Source organism: Taudactylus pleione, unplaced genomic scaffold, assembly GCF_031769625.1.
Source record: "Taudactylus pleione unplaced genomic scaffold, aTauple2 ptg000454l, whole genome shotgun sequence".
NCBI classification, from domain to species: domain Eukaryota; kingdom Metazoa; phylum Chordata; class Amphibia; order Anura; family Myobatrachidae; genus Taudactylus; species Taudactylus pleione.
The window spans coordinates 239,006-261,746 of NW_028284856.1; the positions used below are offsets into that span (position 1 = coordinate 239,006).

Here is a 22,741-nt window from a genome sequence, read left to right on the forward strand (position 1 = left end):
TCCGGATCTGGATAAGATCGTGGCCACGCTGGCGGCAGCCAAATCTGCTTGTCTCCCGTCGGCCGCTGCTCCTTCTGGTTCTGGACCATCGTCCTTTCGGTCATCTAGGGCCCAGGGCAGGCCCAAACCACAGTCGTTTCCTCGACAGGCTGGCCCTAAGAAATCGGTCAAGCCCCGGAAACAGGCATGGAGTACCAGACGTCCGGCCCCCAAGCCAGATGACAAGCCTGCGGCCTGACGGTCCGGGTCTCCCCTTGGGGGATCCCAGGGTGGGAGGCCGCCTGCTGCAGTTCTCCCGGTGTTGGTCGTTCACTACGACAGACACTTGGGTTCTGGAGGTGGTCTCTCACGGGTACGCCCTCTCCTTCCGGCACAGACCCCCGGCTCGATTCTTCACCACGGGTCTACCATCAGACCGGAACAAGGCTACGGAGCTGCGGAAGGTATTGCACACTATGCTCCAGGCTGGAGTTATAGTGCCTGTTCCATTCTCCCAGAGGGGCCAGGGTTTCTATTCAAATCTATTTTTGGTACAGAAACCCAATGGGTCATATCGTCCGATTCTCAACCTCAAAGCACTCAACAAGTCTTTGCGGGTCCCGAAGTTTCGGATGGAGACCCTACGGTCCATCATTCTGGCGCTGGAACCTGGGGACTACATGGTGTCATTGGACATACAGGACGCTATGGCGGTCATGGCGGCTTCTCTGCGGCTGCAAGGAGTCCGCATGTTGCCGTACTTGGACGACCTGTTATTGGTGGCAGGATCTCCAGAGCTCCTGTTACACCACTTGGACCTGACCATTGCACTGCTGCAACGGCACGGCTGGCTAATCAACTGGCAGAAGTCCACTCTAATCCCGTCTCGGAGGATTCTGCATCTTGGAGCCTTATTGGACTCGGGACAGCAAAGGATCTTCGTGACGGAGGACAAGATCTCTGCTTTACAGTCAAGGGTGCGCAGTTGTCTGCACAGCCGCCGGGTGTCCTTACACTCGGCGATGAGGTTACTGGGTTCCATGGTGTCGGTGTTCGACATGGTGGAATACGCCCAGTTTCACTCCAGACCTCTGCAGCACCTGATCCTGTCCAAGTGGAACGGGCTGCCTCTCTGAAGTTCCAGACGATTGTGCTCACCCCGGAGGTTCGCCTGTCCCTTGCGTGGTGGTTACAGATGACCCACCTCAACAAGGGACGTCCGTTCTGGGTTCCAAATTGGGTCCTGTTGACAACGGACGCCAGTCTTCGGGGCTGGGGAGCAGTTTCGGGTCCACACTTGTTCCAGGGCAGGTGGACACCGACAGAAGCGGAGCTTCCAATAAATATCTTGGAACTCCGTGCGGTCTTCAATGCTCTCCTGCAGGCACAGCGGTTTCTCCAGGGTCACCCGGTGCAGGTCCAGTCGGACAATGCTACCACCGTGGCCTACATAAACAGGCAAGGAGGAACTCGCAGTCGGGCGGCTCTCGTAGAGGTCTCTCGGATCCTGGTTTGGGCGGAGCGCAATCTTCCGGCCATATCAGCGGGCTTCATCCCGGGAGTGCTAAATTGGGAGGCGGACTTTCTAAGTCGCCAGGACGTTCATCCAGGGGAATGGTCCCTGCACCCGGACGTTTTTCAACTACTGGTGGACAGGTGGGGTCTTCCAGAAATCGACCTCATGGCGTCCCGGCACAACAACAAGTTGCCGGTGTACGGGTCTCGCACAAGAGACGAAGGGGCGTCTCTGGTGGATGCTCTGTCCGTCCGGTGGACGTTCAGGTTCGCATACCTGTTCCCTCCGGTCTCCCTTCTTCCACGGGTAATCCGGAAATTCAAACAGGAAGGAGGGACGCTCCTGTTGATAGCTCCCGCGTGGCCCAGACGGCACTGGTTCTCAGACCTTCAGGGTCTGTCCGTGGACAGTCCTCTGCGGTTGCCGCTACGACCGGACCTTCTGTCTCAGGGTCCTTGTCTTCACCCGGACCTGACTCGGCTGTCTTTGGCGGCGTGGCTGTTGAGACGGCCATGCTGAGGTCCTGGGGGTTTGCCAGCTCTGTGGTGCGTACCATGTTACGAGCTCGGAAACCGTCTTCCGCGAGGATATACCATCGCGTGTGGCATACGTTCTTCCAGTGGTGTCGACCGAGAGGTTATGCACCGCGGGAGTTTCGTCTGTCTCGGATTCTCGCCTTCCTGCAAGCGGGACTAGATCATGGGCTTCGCCTTGCTTCTTTGAAGGTACAGGTTTCGGCCCTATCTGTCTGGTTTCACCGTAGGATTGCTACAATCCCGGATGTGCGCACCTTTATGCAAGGTGTTCTCCGTATTCAGCCGCCCTTTGTTCCACCTGTGGCGCCTTGGGATTTGGCTGTGGTCCTGAGGGCTCTCCAAGGACCGCCGTTTGAACCACTGGGCTCAGTGGATATTAAATGGCTAACAGCTAAGACTGTTTTCCTTCTGGCCGTTGCTTCAGCCAGACGTGTTTCTGAGTTAGGGGCTCTTTCTTGTAGACCCCCTTTCTTGGTTTTTCATGGGAACAGGGCAGTGCTCCGCACTCGGCCCGAGTTTCTTCCCAAAGTTGTTTCCCAGTTTCATGTTAACGAGGAAATAGTTGTTCCGGCCTTTAACTCACCGGGTCTTTCCGTGGGTGAGGCCTCTTTGGATGTTGTGCGGGCCTTAAGGACTTATGTTGACCGCACTTCTTTGTTTAGGAAGTCGGACGCTTTGTTGTCCTCTATGGCTTCTGTAAAAAGGGTTGGCCTGCTTCAAAGCAAACTTTGGCAGCCTGGATCCGTATGGCTATTTCTGAAGCTTATCTTCATGAAGGCCTACCGGTCCCTCCTTCTCTGAAGGCTCATTCCACTAGGTCTGTGGGTCCTTCGTGGGCAGCTCGACGTGGTGCCTCGGCAGTTCAGATCTGCAAGGCTGCTACGTGGTCTTCTGTCCATACCTTCGTGAGGTATTACAGGTTTGACACCTTCGCCTCTCAGGATGCTTCCTTCGGGCGGCGGATTCTCCTTTCTGCACAGGAGCGTCCCCACCCTTAAAGGATACTGCTTTGGGACATCCCCAAGGTATCCTGTGGATACCCTATGGACCCTGAAGTAGAAAATATGAGATATGGTAAGAACTTACCCTTGTTATCTCTATTTCTACGAAGTCCATATTTTTCTTCCTTATGCACATTTGATACCGCATAAAGTATTTTTTGAGAAATATAATTTTATGCCTTTTGCTAGGTTTTTCACTTGGGCATTTTAAAATAACAATTGTAAGGTAGCAAATAAGTAGTAGCTAGAAACATTTTATTGTTTTTAGCTGTTATACTGTAATAAAACAAAATGGAGTTGCCTTTTGCATTCAAATGTAAAATTTGTTTAAAGAATATATGTATAGTCCATTCCAGTGTAACACCTGGCCACATGTTTTGATGCTACCTACAGTCTCACATTTGTTGTTTCACAATCATATAAAGTAGCATTTCTTTTCTTTCACATATTTCATTGTAAGCCAAAGGCAGATGGACACTGTGGTAAAGAGAGCCAGTAATATATTCGATGAACACATTTCCACAAAGCTGCAAGCTTTAATAACATGGCTCCAAAAAAAACTAAGTTGACAGAGTCATGAAATGAATTCAGTTTAGCAACATCTCAGATCTGCCTGGTTAAATAACAACTGACAGTTTAATAATGCCAGACAACAGTACTTGTGATAGAGGGATGTAGTTAAGACCGCCAGTCTCTATCCAGACGCTGGAATCTCGACAAGGGAGTTAAGATAGGCATCGAAATACCAACGCCTAACTTAATCCCGATGCTAGAATCGAGGAGGACTCGTGCCCAAAGGAAAGCTAAGCCGGGGCACCCGTAGTGTTAGCCGCAGGGAGGAGGGTTAGGTTTAGGTCAGTTAGCGTTAGGTTTTAGGAGGGAGGTTAGGGTTAGGCACTCCTAGGGGGGAAGGTTTGGGTCAGGCACCACTGGGAGGGGTTAGGTTTAGGCACTAAGTGGGCAGGGTTACGGTTAGGCACGAAGGGGAAGACTTAGGTTTAGGAACTAATGGGGAAGGTAAGGGTGCGGGGTGGGGAGGGTTAGGGCTAGGCTTCAAGAAGGGCGAGTTAGGGGGAGAAGGGAGGAGGGTACATATACTTACCTGACCTCCGTCGGGATACCAACCATCGAGATGCCGCTGTTGTTATTGTGACAGGAGGGATCCCGACAGCCGGCATTACATACCCATTCTGTGATAGATACTGCATGTAAGCACATCCAGCTAAAAAAAAAATCTCATATCACCACAACTTAAGCAAAAAAAAAATATTAAAATGATGTTCAAGCAAAACTTGCCTACAGTGGATAGGGCTAACTTACCCATTTCTATATTTGCACATGAGCATTAGCTGGGCTTTCAGTTACACTTGTATACATCAATAGCAGTAGCGTTGCTGTCGGGAATACTCATTGTATGGGACGAGCTGGCTGGCACTAGGGCTTTTCACCCTTGGAAATCAGCCAATTTGAGGTTAGTGCATATTAGCTCAACACTATACTGATAAAATAAATCTGGCCAAAAAGATCCAACTCAAATTGGTGGGAATTACGTGATTTGGTTATGGGTGTGCTCATAGTATGGCAGCTGTAGGCACAAATATCCTAGCTGTCAGGACTGCGAAATAGTCAACCAGGATCTGGTCTCACCTGCTTAGATAGTTGGGAAGTACACTAGTAAATGTCTACAGTGTGTAGGCATGTATATGATCACAGGGATGAATTTTATCTTAAGTTACAGTAGGCCTTTGCGGGGGCTGCAGTAGTTGAGAAAGAACAAAGAATTGAAAGTAGGTTACCAGATGTCCTATTGTTGTGGGTTTTTCTGTTTTGGGGTTTTTGTGTTTTGCAATAAGTCCTACAGAATTTGTTGTTGTTGCTTTTTTTCCAGCTTCTGTAAGTAGTAATTGTCATCATTATCTCTTTTCCTGTGATTGTTATGTATGGGCCTCTTATTTTAATATTTAGTTTTAAAATAAGCTGTAGCAGTGAGCTCCTATGGTTTGCACTTTAAAGTATGCTGATGTATTGTCGCCAACTCTCAACACTTCTCAGCCAACTCTTCCCACCTTTCGTCCGGGAATAAGTTGAGGACAAGTATGAAAAGAAGTGGAGATGATTTGACAATGCCACTTGTGAAGTAGGTTGGTGGGGCATTATGAGGACTGGTGGGTGCATAGGCAAAACTGGGCGGTGGTCTGGGGATGCACCGGACCACCCACTAGCCCTGATCGCCGATCCGGAGGGCTGGCTGGGCTGGTGACACAGAAGAGGCTCTGGTTGGGCTGGAGACACAAAAGGAGGGCTGGCTGGAGTCACAGAAGGGGGGCTGGTGGGGACACAGAAGGGGGTCTGGCTGGAGACACAAAAGGGGGGTTGGCTGGAGACACAGAAGGGGTCTGGCTGGAGACAGCGTACCCCTGTTTGAGTGCAATGCCCCATTTTTGTGGAGCATGAGCCAATGGTGCAAAAGTTCTCTGCTTACTAGCAGGCCCCCTGCAACTCTAAAACATAAATATATATATATATATATATATATATCTAGACTCCAATAGACCGGCACTCATGTAGGCAGTGCTGATAGCACTGAATTTGCTCCGGTACCCTCCTTTTAGGGGTTTAGGCAAACTCCAAATAGCTAGACTGGAAGGCGGCACCTCCTGTGTATGTTGGTGTCTTGATAAAGGAGGTCCATCCTCCGAAACGTTGAACCGTTAAATGAAGATTGTTTCACCGTGATTGCCAGTCTTTGAGTGCCGCCTTCCAGTCTAGCTATATATATATATATATATATATATATATCAGTATATTATTATTATTATTTTTCCAAGAAACAGTAAAACAATATCTGACACAGTGCGAACACTTGGACCACCCATTAGCAGATCTCTAGTTTTGCCTATGGGTTGGTGTGGTTATTTTTGGCTACTGGAGTGATGTAGACATTATGGTACATTTAGAAAAGGGAAAATCTAATCGTGCTGTGTACCATGATACAGGTTTGTTTAAAGAATAGAATTTCTGAAGTTTTTGCATGGGTGAGTTACTATTATGTGACCCTTTTATGCAATAATGGGGCTGATGAAGCTGCAGCTCCAGAATAGGCCCATGAAAGCAACTGCTGTGTGCTGCTGCTGTAGACAGGATTTTTTTTCCTTCTACAGCAACCTGCCAGTGGCCATCCAAGGCCCCACCCCCAGCCATGCACCCCCCTCCCCCCCACTGGTGGCTCAGAAGTCGAATTTATAAACATGATGGCGGCACATGGAGGGCTTCACTAGCCCTTCCAGCACCGCTAACGTACAGTGACTCGGCGGCGGCGCTACCTCCACCCCATGTGACGTCACTGTGTGTGACGTCGTATAGGTGCCGCCCTCCACCCTGAAGCAGCCCAGCCGCAGCTATGTTCCCCAGCACAGGCATGCTCAGCAGCACAGCAGGTCCGCGTGAAGGCAGCCTGGCAGCAGCGGTCCTGAGGTGAGGTGCTTGTCAGTCCTGCTGGCCAGGCTGCATGGCTGCTGCTGTATAGTAGTATACATTTTATACATAGTGCAGGGCTGGCAGAGTTAGTTATGAAACTCTAATAATTATATGTAAATATATATTTTGAGTAAACTCGAAATATTTATAATATATACACACATTTATAATATATATATATATATCTCTATCTATCCAAAAAGTTGTTTGCACTCCCCTTTTAATCTTTACAACATGTGAGATACTCTTTCCCAAAAGACCAGCATAATATCCATCCGGCCAAAAAATAGTTCCACAATAAGGAGGGCACTCCCATTCAAAAAATAGAAAAAATACTTTATTTATTCATTTGTATGGAAATAGAACCATAAGATTTCACCACAGTATTATTCCATAACACACAAAAAAAAGGAGAGAGAATTCTTCATCAACATGCCTTTAACAGCCATTAGGCTGATCCATGTGCAAAACAGCATTTGAATGATGTAAAATCAGATCACATAAAAATACTCATTTTGTCTGTTGACTTCAGTCCCCTTACGTCAGGACTGTTAAAGACAGGAATCATCTCAACACATCAGCATGCTCAGAAGGAATACCAAAATACTTTTTTTTGGTATTCCTTAAGAGCATGCTGATGTGGTAAGATGGCACCCGCAAGAAATAGAATGACACTAGCCTGCACAGTAATCACGACCAGTTGATTTGGAGGCGGAGCGCACATGAGGTGATGCGCTTCCGCCCTGACTGAGTATTAGTTGCTCTGGCTTACTTGCCCATAGAACCAAAACTCTGTGCTAGTGTGAAGCGTGGATTTACGGTTTGCACGCACTTCCGGTTGGCGGCAAATTTGTCATTTGTTAGGTTATTAAGGGCTTAATATATTTAGGTCTATATAGGGCCATATGAGGCACATAATTGAACACCCCTGAGGAAGCCATTAAACGGTAAACGCTTTGGTTTGATAGTACATTATCCTCCTCTCCTTTATGTAGAGAGTTTATTCCAGAAAGGTGACTACTGGTGTAGAATCACGGACCTGGTGACTAAATCATTGTGGATAAGTTAAGAAACCTATTTTCTGTTTTTATGTACGTTGTTTTCCAGTCTGTTTATGTGCAAAATAAATACTTTTAGTTTATAAAAATACTGCACTATGGAAACTTCTTGTACTTTTTGAGGTTATATACTGACATTAACTGAAGCAGAGGTCAGAGAGTTCCTATCCTGGGTCATCCTCAGTACGGAGTAATAAAGATCTCTGCTGATATACTTTCTAATAGCGTCATTACGGTACGCATTAATTATTCTGAATGTGCTACAGTGATCAGTAAATTACTACACTATCAAGCGCTCGCTTTCTCACTCACTCACTCACAACATACATATACTGTATATATATATGTATACACTGTGTGTGTGTATATATAAGTATACACAAACTGTGTATGTATGTATATACAGTACTGTGCAAAAGTTTTAGTCAGGTGTGGAAAAAATGCTGCAAAGTAGGAATGCTTTCACAAATAGAAGTGTTATTAGTTTATTTGTATCAATTAACAAAATGCAAAGTGAATGAACAGAAGAGAAGTCTAAATCAAATCAATACTTGGTGTGACCACCCTTTGCGTTCAAAGACGCATCAGTTCTTCAAGGTATACTTGCACACAGTTTTTTGAAGAAACTTTGAAGAGAGATTGTTCCAAACCACAGATCTTCAGTGGGCTTGCTCAAATCCTTCTATCTCCATGTAATCCCAGACAGACTCGATTATGTTGAGATCAGAGCTCTGTGGGGGCCATATCATCACTTCCAGAATTCCTTGTTCTTCTTTATGCTGAAGATAGTTCTTAATGACATTGACTGTATGTTTGGGGTCGTTGTCCTGCTGCAGAGCTAATCAGACACCTCCCTGATGGTATTGCATGATAGAGAAGTACCTACCTATATTTCTCAGCATTGAGGACACCATTAATCCTGACCAAATCACCAACTCCATTTGCTGAAATGCAGCCCCAAACTTACAAGAAACCTGATATTAATTAAAAGGAGACAAACACACTGTTTGACACTTTGTTTCCATAAGATCGAGACTTTTATTAACTTTTATATTTTATGTATGTTCTCTTGTGCTCCAGTTTTGTGGACTAACAAGCAATTGCTTTGGTATATGATATTACTCTACTTTGATGGACAAGTTGTTTTTAAGGTGCCTACACACATAGCGATATTTTATACGATTTGCCTGATTCCGACGCATCGTGACAACAAATCGTGTAAAATATGCCCAAATTGTGAGTGTCCACTCACGATCACGATGCCGATGCGCGTTCCCGCAGGTTGTACATTGCATCTTCAGATTCTGCCGTGCTGTAGGGCAGATTTGCCAATCTGGGACACGATGCACTGGAAAAAGTTAAGGATCGTTTGTCACATTGGACACTTTTTACACCAAATCTTGTGCAGGACTGCCGGGGAGCTGCCGGGGGAAAGTTTAAGGGAAATTGTACATGATGTCGGATCGTGAGCACATCGCCAAGTGTGTAGGCACCTTTAGTTTATGTGCAATAAATTATATGTTTTTAACTTATTTTTTGTTTTATTGTGTTCTCTGGGTTAAACGTGCACCCATTGTGCATAATTGCTTGCACATACTATATTCCAATTTCTATTTGAAGCAATCCAGATTTGCTTTTTGGGGAGCAGCTTTGGCAAAATTTGGTTTATTTAGTATATTGTTTTGTTTTTATTTTCATCCAGTTTGTTTATTTGTTCATTTAATTAATTATGTATATTTTAAGAGATGCGCCCCTTTATAGAGCCACATGCTGTGACTCTTTAGCTTTTCAATAATTACTTTTTTGGTATAACAAATGGCTGCCATCTAGAAGCTAATGGCTGCACATCCCCTAGTTAGTCATTGGTAGTCAAAATATACGAAGTGCACATATTCTGTGCAACAGAGCTGTAAAAACTCTGTCGTAGGCAGCCTTATGATTTCTCTTCGTACTTTGTAATTGGACAACTTTGCTATATGGATAACGAAACAGCCTGTGACTAGGACAATCATTTTGTTTTTGTGTTTGTTGTGCACAGATTGATTACATGCACTCTTCTAGGGCTGGCTCCGGTCTTGCAAATTTAAAACTGGGTTCGTGGATCAAGACCACATCTAAAGAAGATTCTGCAGCAGGGGGATGCACAACCTTTTTTTAGTCCAAGGGCCACATTTGAAGAAGTACCTTTACTTGCTTATGTGTCAAATACATTCCATTTACTAGTGGAAAAGAGAAACCTCTTTGCAGTTATAATAGACTTTGCAGCATTGTTAAAAAGTTATATGTGCAGTGCTGGGAAGGAAAGAGGCTGATGAGACTGTAGGAGGGGCAGAGAGGCTTGTGCAGACTGTAGAGGAGGGAGGATTGGGCAGACTGTAGAAGACTGTAGAAGAGGGGCGAAGAGGCTGGCACATACCGTAAGGGGAGTAGAACTGCTGGCGCACACTATAGGAGGGACAGAGGGGCTTGCACAGGCTGTAGGGGGGACAGATGGGCTGGTGCAGGCATTAGTAGGAAGTGATGGCGAAATTCAAAGCAAAACTCAGGAGCACTCACCCCTCAACTTACCATTGACTGGGGTGGGAGACTCTATGGGGAGCCTGAATAAAGCAGTCCAGTGCAGGGTACAAAATGCTGAAATTCTTGTGGAGTATGATAGGAAACTGCAGCGACCAGGAGTTCCTGGCAGCTGAGAAACCTTTTCTAAGAGCTTAGGTCTTGAGTCTAGGGCAGAGTGAGATTAATTCATTTGTGGTCTTCTGGCATGTGACCCTTATGCCCACAGCAGTCAGGCCCTGATTCAGATCCGGATGATCTGACAGAGCGCTCGCTCTGAATCAGGGCTGGGCTATTTTTTTTTAGAACGGCCTCCTGGCTGCTCACATAGCCGGCTCCGTTGTGCGCATGTGCACTGGCCCATCATCAACCCGGTTGCGAGTGCACAGCGACCGGGTCTGAATCAGGCCCTCAATCCCATCTTGGAGCTGTGAGCTTGTGAGCAGCAAGAATAAAGCAGCTGGTGGTCAGATTTCCTTAATTATGTCATCCTCCTCCCTCCCTGCTGCATGTACCACTTTCCACTGGCATTACGTGCTAGCTGCCAGATCTCTGTTTCCACCGGCATTACAGCATTATGTGCCAAAGGCCAGATCCCTCTCGCGAGCCATCTATGAGGAAGACCACAGTTGTTCACCACTGCTATACAGTATCACTTCAGTAGTACATAGATGTAGCATCCATATGGCCTTTTTCATTCAAGTGCTTGGACAGGAATGTCTTATGGTGCCTACACACCAGACGACTCGCAAACGATGCAACGTCATCAATGATTTTCCTTAAACTCCCCGGCACTCCCAGACAAACGAAATCGTGCATAAAACATAAAAAAAATCTGACCAACGACCTATCAATCTGCGCCAAATCATTAACGAGATTGCCAGATCTTACTGCAAGTAGGGAAGATCTGAGGATATGACCTGCGGGACCGCACATCATTATTGTTCATGGACAGTGCGTGATTTCATGTTCTGATGCGACGAAATCGGCCAAATCGTGCAAAAAATAGTTTAGTGTGTACCCAGCTTTAGATTTACACTTGGAGTAAATTCAGGCCACACCCACAGCTAATTTGAATAAGCCATGCCTTTTTCCCTCAACATCATACCCCCTTAGATGCAGCAAATGTTGGTAGATATATCTGTAATTGTAAGTTTTATGTAAGGACAGTATCATGTATTGGGTTTGGGGTGTTCTGTATGCAGGCCCAGCAATAGGGGGTACAAAGGGGACACTTGTACAGGGCCTCGAGATTCCAAAGGGCCCTGACCCCTCACGAATTTTGGAAGCCCAGTTCATGTGTCCCTCTTGCCTATGCTACCTGCTGTGTAAGTTGCTTACACAGAAGCTGGCAGAAGCAACAGTAGCAAGGCACCCGGCACAGCTGCAGCAGGGCAGACTCAGCTGGGCTAGAGAATCATGAGGCAGGCCGCAGGTGGTGAGGAACTGCAGATGGGTGTGAAAAACACAGGGGCTGGGGAGAGGGTGGTGTGTGATGCATTCTGGGGAAGGGGGTGTGTGTGACAGACATAGGGGCTGATGGAGAGGGAGATGTGTGACAGACACGGGGCTGGGGAGACGGGTGTGTGACAGAGGCTGTGGAAGAGGGAGGTGTGTGATGGGCTGGGGAAGAGGGGTGTGTGTGACCGACACAGAGGCTGGGGAAGAGGGGGGTGTGACACACAGGGGCTGAGGCAGATCGGGGGGCGGGACACAGGGCTGGGGGAAATCAACCTGATCGACACAAGGGCTGGGAAAAATGAAACCAAGAGACACGCGGGCTGGGAAAAATCAAACCAAGAGACACGGGAGCTGGGAAAAATGAAGCCAAGAGATGTGGGGGCTGGGGAGGGGGGCTGAGGAAGAGGAGGGGGGCACAGGGCTGAGGGAAATTAAGCTGAGAAACACAGGTGCTGGTAAAAATTAAGCTGAGAGACACGGGGGCCCGTGAATAAATATGAGAGACACGGGGGCTCAGGAATAAAGATGAGAGACACGGGGGGCTTGGAAATGAATCTGAGAGACAGAGTGAAGCAGGTGAAGCTGAGAGACGGGTGGGGGGATAGTGATGCTGAGAGATACAGGAGATAGGAGTGGATGGCTGCAGATGGAGAGACACAGGGCATGAGGCTGGAGACAGCCATTTTACTGGAGTGATGAAGGTTGAGGCTGGTGCAACACAGGCGAGGATAAGGCAGAGACACAGGGGATGAGCCAAATGCCGACTTGCATGTACCTACTGGGAGGGGATAGGGGCCCCAAAAGCATAAGTCTGTCGGGCCCCAAGATATCTGTTGCCGTTGCCCTGTCTGTATGTCTTATCTGATTCATACTTGACTCTGCTGGTTTGTTTGTGTTTTGAACAGTTCTCAGGTATTGGGGCTTGTATTTGGATATTATTAGCATGTGCAAATTAATGTGTATTTGGTTTTAAAAAAATGCTGCTACATGCAGTTACTTTTGCAGGGCTTGGCAAATAATAATTGTTCACCAACAATGTCGACGATATAGGGGAATGTGCTGGAGAACCAATCACAAATGGCAATATCTTGATTGGTTTCAGCCAGGGCTGTAAAAAGTGTGGAGGGTTACCAGATTGGGGCAAATGTGCCTTGGTAGAATCTACAATAGTGCAGCATTAAACAAAAGTTGTTCTTTTAGCCAATTAAAACTGGAAACTTGCAGTACTTTTTTGTCACAAACAATGGCAGAAACACTCACTGAAATAATTTTCTGGAATGAAGGAAATTCAACTTTAAGGATATAGATCATTTTTATTAAGGCGGTAGAATGCTGCATCAGTGGGATGTAACATAATAGGCTAGTTAGAAAGCAGGGGTCAATCCAATTAGGTGCGAGTTGCAAGTATTTCATGAATGTTTGTTTCTGAAAATTTGAAAGTGAAAGTTTGTTTCACGAACACGTGCACCCGAGAGTTCTTCAATCCAATTAAAAATGCCTATATACGGTACTCGCAGCGGGGGTTTGCGAATTGATTGCCAAATGCGATGTGAGAGAAGTGCATGAAAAAGTGGGGAGACCATCATGGACCCCAAAAAATTTATAATTTCATTAACAGGACCGTATAGAAGGCTGTGTTTGGGCATAAGGAAAGTGCTGAAGGTTTTTAAAAGGTGTTAAATGGCTGATTTATGCTTTTTTTTCAAACAAATGCAAAAAAAGATAAAAAGCTAACTTTTTTTCTTTTAATCTCAAACGAATTAAACGAAAAATGAGAGAATAAAATAGAAAAAAGGTGATTTTGGGGTACTTTGAAGGCACTTTAAAAAAAATGATAAAAAGCTATTATTTTTCAATTTAAACAAATACTGTCATTAGATTTGGAATGCCTAAAATAACAAAAAAGTTGATTTGGGGGTAATTTGAGGCCATTTTCTTTTATCCCAAATATGACATGAAATTAAGCTATTTGGAAACTTCCGACTGCCTTCTTATTCATTAGGGGGGATGTCCAAGGGGTTCATCAGTGTCCCAACATTTTAACCCTAAAATAAAGATTTTTCCTTCCATCTCCTACACCCAGGGAGGTGCGAACGTAAAAATGCGAGTTTACTCTGACTGGTTCAGTGCAAGTTGCTAATTGGATTGAAAAATTAATTTGCTATGCAAATTCGCAGAGGACACAGCAACTCGTACCTAATTGGATTGACCATATAGACTTTGACGGCAAATGAGAACCACTTGGCCCATCTAGTCTGCCCTTTTTTTTAACCTTTTGGTAACCTCAAACCTATTTGATAGATACATAGATCGGAGAAGAGGGTTCTAGCATATCTTGGTTTGACAGGATTAATATTCCTGAGTGATACTCAAGTGATAGAAGAGCTGCCCATGAGGGAGGATCTGTGCTTCTTCCTTGAAGTAGGGCTCTGTAAAATTATGCAAATTAAAGGTGGGTGTGGCCTTCCCAGCTCAGGTTGGTCACTGGCTTATATGTGCCCCATGTGTTAACTCTTTATTTATGGCTGGAGCTGAGAGTTGCAGTGCTTTCTTGGCCACTCATTCATTTATATATTTAATAAATAAAAGCTGTAACCTCATTATGGGCAGGATGCACAATGCTGAAAAATGCGGTAAAACCTTTGAAAATGCCGTTTTCGAAGATCTGACCACATTTCCCATATGCTCCAAGCTTAGACCTGATAGGCAATGCCATCTATAGATGGCGTTGCTTAATAGAAGCTATAGGCTTCTTTTCTGACATATTCCCAAGATTGGTTCCTCCATGCGCAGAGGGACTCTCGGGTCATAAACCCGTAATTCCCCACACTGCAAAGGACAGCTCTTATCAGGAGGAGAGCTGTCCTTTGCTAAAATCTTCACCAGTGTGCTTGCGATCATTGGCGGGATGCCGATGCTTGTTGCATCCAGCCCAATGCTGCTTATTGTGTTTGTGTTTCTTTCAAGTTTAGATCTAATAGGATGTTTATCCAAAGAGTCTTAAATCCAACAGAAAATAGGCGGCTTGCCGTTTTGTTTCATTCAGTGTGTTCTTATTCAATATAATACCTCACAATAGTCTTGGCTTTGGCCGGGCTGGATGCAGATGCACCCTTCAAAGTAAAGGAGTTACGAGAAAAGCTGACGCTTTATATTATAAGTGTATTTGAGAATGAGGGGGGATTCTTTCCCCAAAATGTTATGTTTTATTGGCGGTAAACAATAGCCATATATTTTTTATTATGTGTTAACTTGCCATATCAATAAGACTAACCATTTGTACAAGATGTTAATTCACTTCATCTTTGTTCTCTAACTAGATTAACCTGCAGATTGTTATTATAAAAACTGGGCATGTCTACTGTCATACAACAGAACATTCAGGAAAGTGAAGCAATCAGTATTTGTAGATATGCACTTAGAGGTACAGGAATTTGCTGTGAAGTGAATTATCTTGTTTGAAATTCTGTAAGATGAACTTCTTGTCACCTTTGCAAGCAACTTTATCAGTTGTACCTGTAGCACAAAAGAGATAAGCTCTTAGAGTTCTGATGCAATGTAATGTTATTAGAAGCAAAAGAAAAAAAACACTTAGGCCAATGGTTCCCAAACTCTCTGTTCGTGGCACACTAATATCCCTTTCACATCGCAAACTCAGCTCTGACCCAGGATTTTGAACACTGGCCCCACCCATCTGAGACCCGGGTCAGACCCCTTTCACACTGCATTTTCGACCAGGATTATTCCCGGTTTGGGCCTGTTCACACTGAACCTGGGTCAGCTATGTAAAACCCTATGGATGTCATTAAAAATGTACTGTTTCAGACTCACAAAGATAAGATCACAAAAGAGAACACAAGGGAGGGGTGGGAACTGCACACAGCATTGCAGGAATCATGGCTGACGGATTTCCACTGTGTAGCCCTGAGTTCATGTGTTTGTGATTTACTGCTATTTGATTCAGCCAGTGAGAGCATGATGCAGCTTCTGGCAGCATAGTGTACAGTTCACTTCTTCTTCACTCCAATTAGCCTTCACTTTAATGTAGGGGTGAGCGGGTTCGGATTTCTGAAATCCAACCCCCCCCCCGAGCCCCCCCGATCCGAGGCCGATCCGAGTCAGGCTCGACTTTTCCCGCCTGACTCGGATCTGAAATCGAGGCAAAACGTCATCATCCCGCCCTCCGGGTCTCACGGATTTTGGATTCTATATAAGGTACCCGCGTCTGCGCCATTTTCTCACTCGGCTGTGGACAGTGAAGAGGGAGGGTGGGAGTTAGGGCTGGCTGGACTGTGTAGTGTAGTGTAGTGCAGTGTAGTGTTGTGCTGTGCTGTGCTGCTGTTGTCCATAGGGGCTGTGTCCACTCCTCCAAAGTCCATAGGGGCTGGCTGTGTTGTGCTGTGCTGCTGTTGTCCATAGGGGCTGTGTCCACTCCTCCAAAGTCCATAGGGGTTGGCTGTGTTGTGCTGTGCTGCTGTTGTCCATAGGGGCTGTGTCCACTCCTCCAAAGTCCATAGGGGCTGGCTGTGTTGTCCCAGTCCTAAAGGGGTGCTGTAGTGTTGTCCAGGGGGTGCTCTGTCCATCAGGGGTGCTCCCCCAGAGTGCAAAAAAATATATATTTTTTCTGTGTTTGTGAATTGTGTGCGCAGTAGCCACACGTGCATCAACAAAGTAGCGCCAAGCGTGCGCCTGTCATAAGTAAAGGGCCGGCTGGTTTGACTGTTAAAGGGTGCTGTAACCCCCAAAGTGCACTCCAAACCAAATAAAAAAATATTTTCTGTGTTTGTGAATTGTGTGCACTGTAGCTGTACGTGCATCAACAAAGGAGCAGCGCCAAGCGTGCGCCTGTGTCCAATAAGTAAAGGGCCGGCTGGCTTGTCCGTTAAAGGGTGCTGTAACCCCCAAAGTGCACTCCAAAAAAAATAAAAAATATTTTTTCGTGTTTGTGAATTGTGTGCGCAGTAGCCGCACGTGCATCAACAAAGTAGCACCAAGCGTGCGCCTGTGTCATAGGTAAAGGGCCGGCTGGCTTGACCATTAAAGGGTGCTGTAACCCCCAAAGTGCACTCCAAACCAAATAAAAAAAATATTTTCTGTGTTTGTGAATTGTGTGCACTGTGGCTGCACGTGCATCAACAAAGGAGCAGCGCCAAGCGTGCGCCTGTGTCCCATAAGTAAAGGGCTGGCTGGCTTGTCCGTTAAAGGGTGGTGTAACCCTCAAAGTGCGCTCCACAAAAAATAAAAATTTCTCCTTATTTTTTCTGTCTTTGTGAATTGTGTTGGCTGTAGCTGCACCTGCATCCTCAAAGCAGCAGTGACAAGCATGCGTCTGTCTGTTAAAGGGTGGTGTAACCCCCAAAGTGCACTCCAACAAAAATAAAATATTTTCTTCTGTATTTGTGAATTGTGTGCACTGTACGTGCATCCTCAAAGCAGCAGCGCCAAGCGTGCGTCTGTTTGTTAAAGGGTGGTGTAACCCTCAAAGTGTGCTCCACAAAAAAAAAAAATTCCTTTTTTTTCTGTCTTTGTGAATTGTGTGGGCTATAGCCGCACCTGCATCCCCAAAGCAGCAGTGCCAAGCGTGCGTCTGTCTGGTAAGGGGTGGTGTAACCCCCAAAGTGCACTCCAACAAAAATAAAACATTTTCTTATGTGTTTGTGAATTGTGTGCACTGTACGTGCATCCTCAAAGCAGCAGCGCCAAGCGTGCGCCTGTCTGTTAAAGGGTGGTGTAACCCCCAAAGTGCACTCCCAACAAAAATAAAACATTTTCTTCTGTGTTTGTGAATTGTCTGCACTGTACGTGCATCCTCAAATTAGCAGCGCCAAGGGTGCATCTGTCTGTTAAAGGGTGGTGTAACCCTCAAAGTGTGCTCCACAAAGAATAAAAAATTCTTTTTTTTTCTGTCTTTGTGAATTGTGTGGGCTATAGCCACACCTGCATCCTCAAAGCAGCAGTGCCAAGCGTGCGTCTGTCTGTTAAAGGGTGGTGTAACCCCCAAAGTGCACTCCAACAAAAATAAAACATTTTCTTCTGTGTTTGTGAATTGTCTGCACTGTACGTGCATCCTCAAAGCAGCAGCGCCAAGCGTGCGTCTGTCTGTTAAAGGGTGGTGTAACCCCCAAAGTGCGCTCCAACCAAAATAATATAATCTTCTTTTTTTGTGTGTTTGTGTGTGAAATGTATGCGCAGTAGCCGCACCTGCATTCTCAAAGCAGCAGCGACAAGTGTGCGTCTGTCTGTTAAAGGGTGGTGTAACCCTCAAAGTGTGCTCCACAAAGAATAAAAAATTCTTTTTTTTTCTGTCTTTGTGAATTGTGTGGGCTGTAGCCGCACCTGCATCCTCAAAGCAGCAGCGACAAGCGTGCGTCTGTCTGTGACAGCATCCAAGTAGGCATGTCAGACAGCCCGTACCTGTACTGGCAGGTAAAAGAGGCAATTTGGAGGCCCCTGTATAAACTGGCTCTATTTTACCTGAGTTGCCCCCCACCCCCTCCAGTGTGTACTCCGAAAGTGTTTAGTGCAGCCGGGAACCTTGTCAGCCAAAGGCGTAGGAGGTTGCTTCCACAAAATGTGGAGAAGATGATGTTCATAAAAATGAATTATCAACTCTTCCAGGGAGACCAGCCTCCAGACCGTACAGAGGGACCAGTGGTGGTGGATTCCAGCGGGGACGAATTAATACTCTGTGAAGATGAGGATGTACACAACACTGAAGAGGGTGAGGAATCGGTGAATGAGGAGGATGAGGACGACATCTTTCCTCCGTAGAGCCAGTTTGTGCAGGGACAGATTAATTGCCAGCCCAAACGAACCAATCATTTCAGCCACAGTCGTGTGGCAGACCCTGGCGCTGAAATGATTGGTTTGTTAAAGTGTGCATGTCCTGTTTATACAACATGAGGGTGGGTGGGAGGGCCCAAGGACAATTCCATCTTGCACCTCTTTTTTTTCTTTGCATTATGTACTGTATGGGGCCTAGTTTTTCAAACTGCCATCCTGTTTGCCACTGCAGTGTCTCTCCTAGATGGGCCACGTGTTTGTGCCGCCCACTCGTGTCGCTTAGCATAGTCATCCAGCTACCTCGGTGCAACCTTTTGGACATAAAAACACTATTGTGAGGTGTGATGTGTTCAGAATAGACTGGAAATGAGTGGAAATGAAGGTTATTGAGGTTAATAATAGCATAGGAGCAGAAAAACCAACACATTCTGTGATTTTAGCTGTTTTTATGTTTTTTTTCAAAAGATCCAAAACACAAAACCCAGAACCCAAGACACGGAAGGGTGGTTTTGGCAAAACCAATCCAGATCCAAAACACAAAGAAAGATCCAGATCCAAAACCAAAACACAAAACACGAAAAGTGGCCGGTGCACACCCCTACTTTAATGACAGTAGTAGTATTAACCCCTCCAGGCTGCGAGAATACTGCCTCTGCTGCAGGGCCGGATTGAGGGCTACATGGGCCTGGAGCTGAAAATGACTAAGGGCCTATAATCAAAAGAGAGAAGGTGTGACCAGTGCTGTGTGGGTGTGGCCAGTGCCATGTGAGTGTGGACACCCCCTATACTCTCAGTCCCAATGACTCCCTAAATATGTAAAAGAAAAAAAATGCTTAATTTTGTGAGGTAAATAGAAATACAATTTTACTACTTATGATTTATGGCCGACTGTGTGGAGAGCAGATGGCCAGTCAACATCATGTTGTCATGAAAATGGGCCTATTGTTATGTGGTGGCCTGGAGCTATTGTTAACCTGGCCCTGCTCTGCTGTTGTCTGCAGTGTGCTGCCTGTGTGTTTGGCTGCTGACATCATCAAGTGAGACCCAGGAACATACAATCAGTGGTGTTTGCTGAGTCCCGGGTTGGATAACTGCACATCAACCCGTCTTGTTCCCGAGTTCAACTCTGGTTGATTGCAGGGTTTAAATGGTGAGTCGCCGAACCTGGCAATTTTTCCGTTGGCGCGTTCACACTGCACCTCGACCCGGGTCGACCCGGCAATATGCCGGGCTACTTTTACGATGTGAAAGGGGTGGTATTGTCTCAGAATTTTCTTGCGGGACCCACAAGCCAAGGAGTAGATTCAATTAGTGTTGAGGTTCTGTTGGAACATAACACTAGCAAAAGCATGCAAGGTTCTCTTACAATAATAACCTCTTATGTGTGCATAAGACATACATACACTAATACAGGGTCACAAATAGACAGCAGCACCCCTATAAAAGCACTGCGGCACCCCAGGGTGCTGCGGCACACAGTTTGGGAAACACTGACTAACAGTTATAATAGGAAATTAATAAAATAAAACTTTCCTGCACCCAGGGATCGATGATCCGGGAGCTCCTTATGTGACCCAGTCAGTTGAGCTGCAGTGAAAGTCCAGTCCGGCATCTCAGCTAATTGCAAAGATCAGCTGATCGGGTCACAGACGGAGCTCACCAATCCCTGGTTCAGGTAAGTATTTTCATTTTATTTTCTATTACAGATGGGCAGGAGAGTAGGCCAGGAGCCAAGCAGCAGCAAAATCCAGGGTCCACTACAAAATCCATTACATCAAAGGTAGCACTGTGAAGGCCATAACATCCAGAGACTGGTACTAAGAACTTGAGCTATAGTCCTGATCATCCACTGCATAGTTTCTAAAATGAATTAAGAAAGATTAAAGTATATTTATAAATATTATTTCCACTTTATAAATGTTTCCCTTTCCCTTTCTTTTACAGTTCGACTTCATGATAGCATATCGGAAGAAGGGTTTCATTACTTAGTCTTTGACTTGTAAGTAGATCTTTTAACTGTTAAACTGTTTTACTATATACTGTTGCAATCAAATTGATTGGTGGGTGCACAGAATAATGTAAATCAGCAGCCTGTAGCAGTAGGGATTGCAATCTCACTAAATGTACAAAACAAAGAAAAGGTTACCCTGGCACTTGATACAAATGAACTGCATCTTATATATGAAATTTGTTGGTCTGTTTGTTTGTCTGTCCGGTTATGCATTTGGACACCTCTGCACCGATTGGGATGAAATCAGTTGCTCCATTTGGATCCTGGCCAGGTTTTAGGCGGGTTAGGGTCCTGGTTGGACCTTCCGTTGGGCAGAACTTTGACCCAGGAGCCAGTCCACTTAATTGATTTGCATGAAAACTTCACAGAGTGGTAACATTGGATCCCAGAAAGACATACTAGGGGGTTGAGGTCCCGGTCGGACCTCCCGTTTGTGTACGCTAGGCAGAACTTTGACCCAGGGAGCTTGTTCTGGGCCTTTCACTGGTTGGATTTTGATAACTTCACAGAGAGGTGGCATTTGGTCTGGGATGCCTAATGGAGTGGTTGGGGTCCTGGTCGGACCTCATGGCGGAGTGCGCCGGAAAAAACTTTCTTCATGGTTGTGTTGGAAGAGCTGCTAAGCTGCTAATTATTTTGAAAATGTTGACCGTTACATCCAACTCATTGATAGCTTAATAACTTGAAGATTTAAACCTGGGCAACGCTGGATACTTCAGCTAGTACATTCATAATTATTGTGTTCAGACCAAATATGATATCATATAATTTATTTTACTAATCCAACATACACAATTAAATTTACACAAAATAGGAAGAAATGTACAAATACAATGTGTATTATATTAATAATCACTGAAAGAAATTATAAGATCAATTTAATTAGATGCGAGTTCGCAAAAGTGAGTTTGTATCATGAAACTCTCATACATCTTGTCAATGCGCGCACCCGAGAATTGAGATATTCAATTAGAAATTCCAATTTGCAGTAGTTGCAGCAAGGTTGCGCAACTTTTTTACAAAATGTGACCTGGGAGAAGTGCATGAAAAGTGGTGAAACCATCCTGAACCCAAAAAAGTGACAACTGAGATAAGTACCATATAGAAGGGTGTTAGTGACCATAAGAAAAGTACTGGAGGTTTTTAAATGTGTCAAATGGCAGATTTTTTTGCGCTTTTTATGATAACGGATATTTCTTTCCAAAAAAAAAACTGGTCAAAAATTGTCTTGAGTTTTTTTTATTTATTTATAAAAGTTGAAATAATATTTTTCAAAATATATTGAAATATTTTATTTGAAAAGAAAAAAAAAATGCTTTGGGACATTATACCAACAGCCGGCTTCCCGACTGTCATATCCCGGCAAGGGTGAAATGCCCGGCGTCTAGATGTAGACGCCGCTCATTTCACCGACGCCGGGAGACCGGCGCCCGGCATCCCGATCAAGGGGATGCCAGGTGCCGCGAGTGGACACCCGCGGGGGGGAGGGTTAGGTTTAGCGCTCCCGGGGGGGACTTAGGGTTAGGCACCCCCCTAGGAGGGTTAGGCTAGGGGGAGGGAGGGTTAGGGTTAGGCACCCACCGGGGGGGACTTAGGGTTAGTCACCCCCCCCCCCGGGTGACTTAGGTTTAGGCAGCGGGGAAGGGGAGGTTAGGGTTAGGCACTTACAGGGAGGGTTAGGGTTAGACACTTGGGGGGGAGGTTAGGGTTAGGCACCCCTAAGGAGGGTTAGGGGGGTTAGGTTAGTCATTACTTACCTTACGACGATCGGGATTTCCAGCGCTGTCGGGCTGTCGCTGCCGGGATCTGTTCCAGTGTCGGCCTTCCGCTGCCGGGAATCGTGTCCATGAGCCCCAATTGTGTCAATAGGTCCTAACTGTAAGCTTACATATCCTATTAACAATACACTATACCCCCTTAGTAGTAAAAGAGACACTGTTTTATGACCCAACCACCCCTGTGTAAAATGCCACTACTTTATGGACCCTCTTCCTCCCCTGTGACCAGTGTAATTTGTTTTTTAACGCCCCCCGCACCAACTCCAGCATCAACTTACTTTATTGAGGCCCATCCTCCACCCCCACTGAAAGTAGATCCCACCAGGGGTATTACTGTCCCAGTCCCATTCGGCATTACCCCTCTCCCTCCACACATGCGGAGAGTGTGTCAGGAAGATCAACCAAATAGTGCACTTTTGTTCCTGATACATGTTCCATAATGCCATTTGCACCGCATTCTTGGGGCGATTCCAGCAGTAGTTAATGGTTGAAAAATGATAGCAGGAACTGTTGTAATGTTTTTCAGCAAATTAAAGTCTTTCCAGCATTTTGGGGTACAGAAATATGTCTGCTTAGTTTTTTCTG

The 22,741-nt window shown here is 45.7% G+C and overlaps 1 protein-coding gene across 22 annotated transcripts in view; it reads left to right on the forward strand.

Annotated features, from left to right (window-relative positions):
- The window catches only part of CAMK2D (calcium/calmodulin dependent protein kinase II delta), a 286,873-nt gene that overhangs the window by 133,133 nt on the left and 130,999 nt on the right, over nucleotides 1–22,741 (forward strand). For all 22 annotated transcript variants that reach the window (XM_088448303.1, XM_088448282.1, XM_088448294.1 and 19 more), the window contains exon 4: nucleotides 20,312–20,366. In XM_088448303.1, coding sequence (XP_088304429.1) covers nucleotides 20,312–20,366 — 55 coding nt within the window. The remainder of the gene's footprint in view (nucleotides 1–20,311; nucleotides 20,367–22,741) is intronic.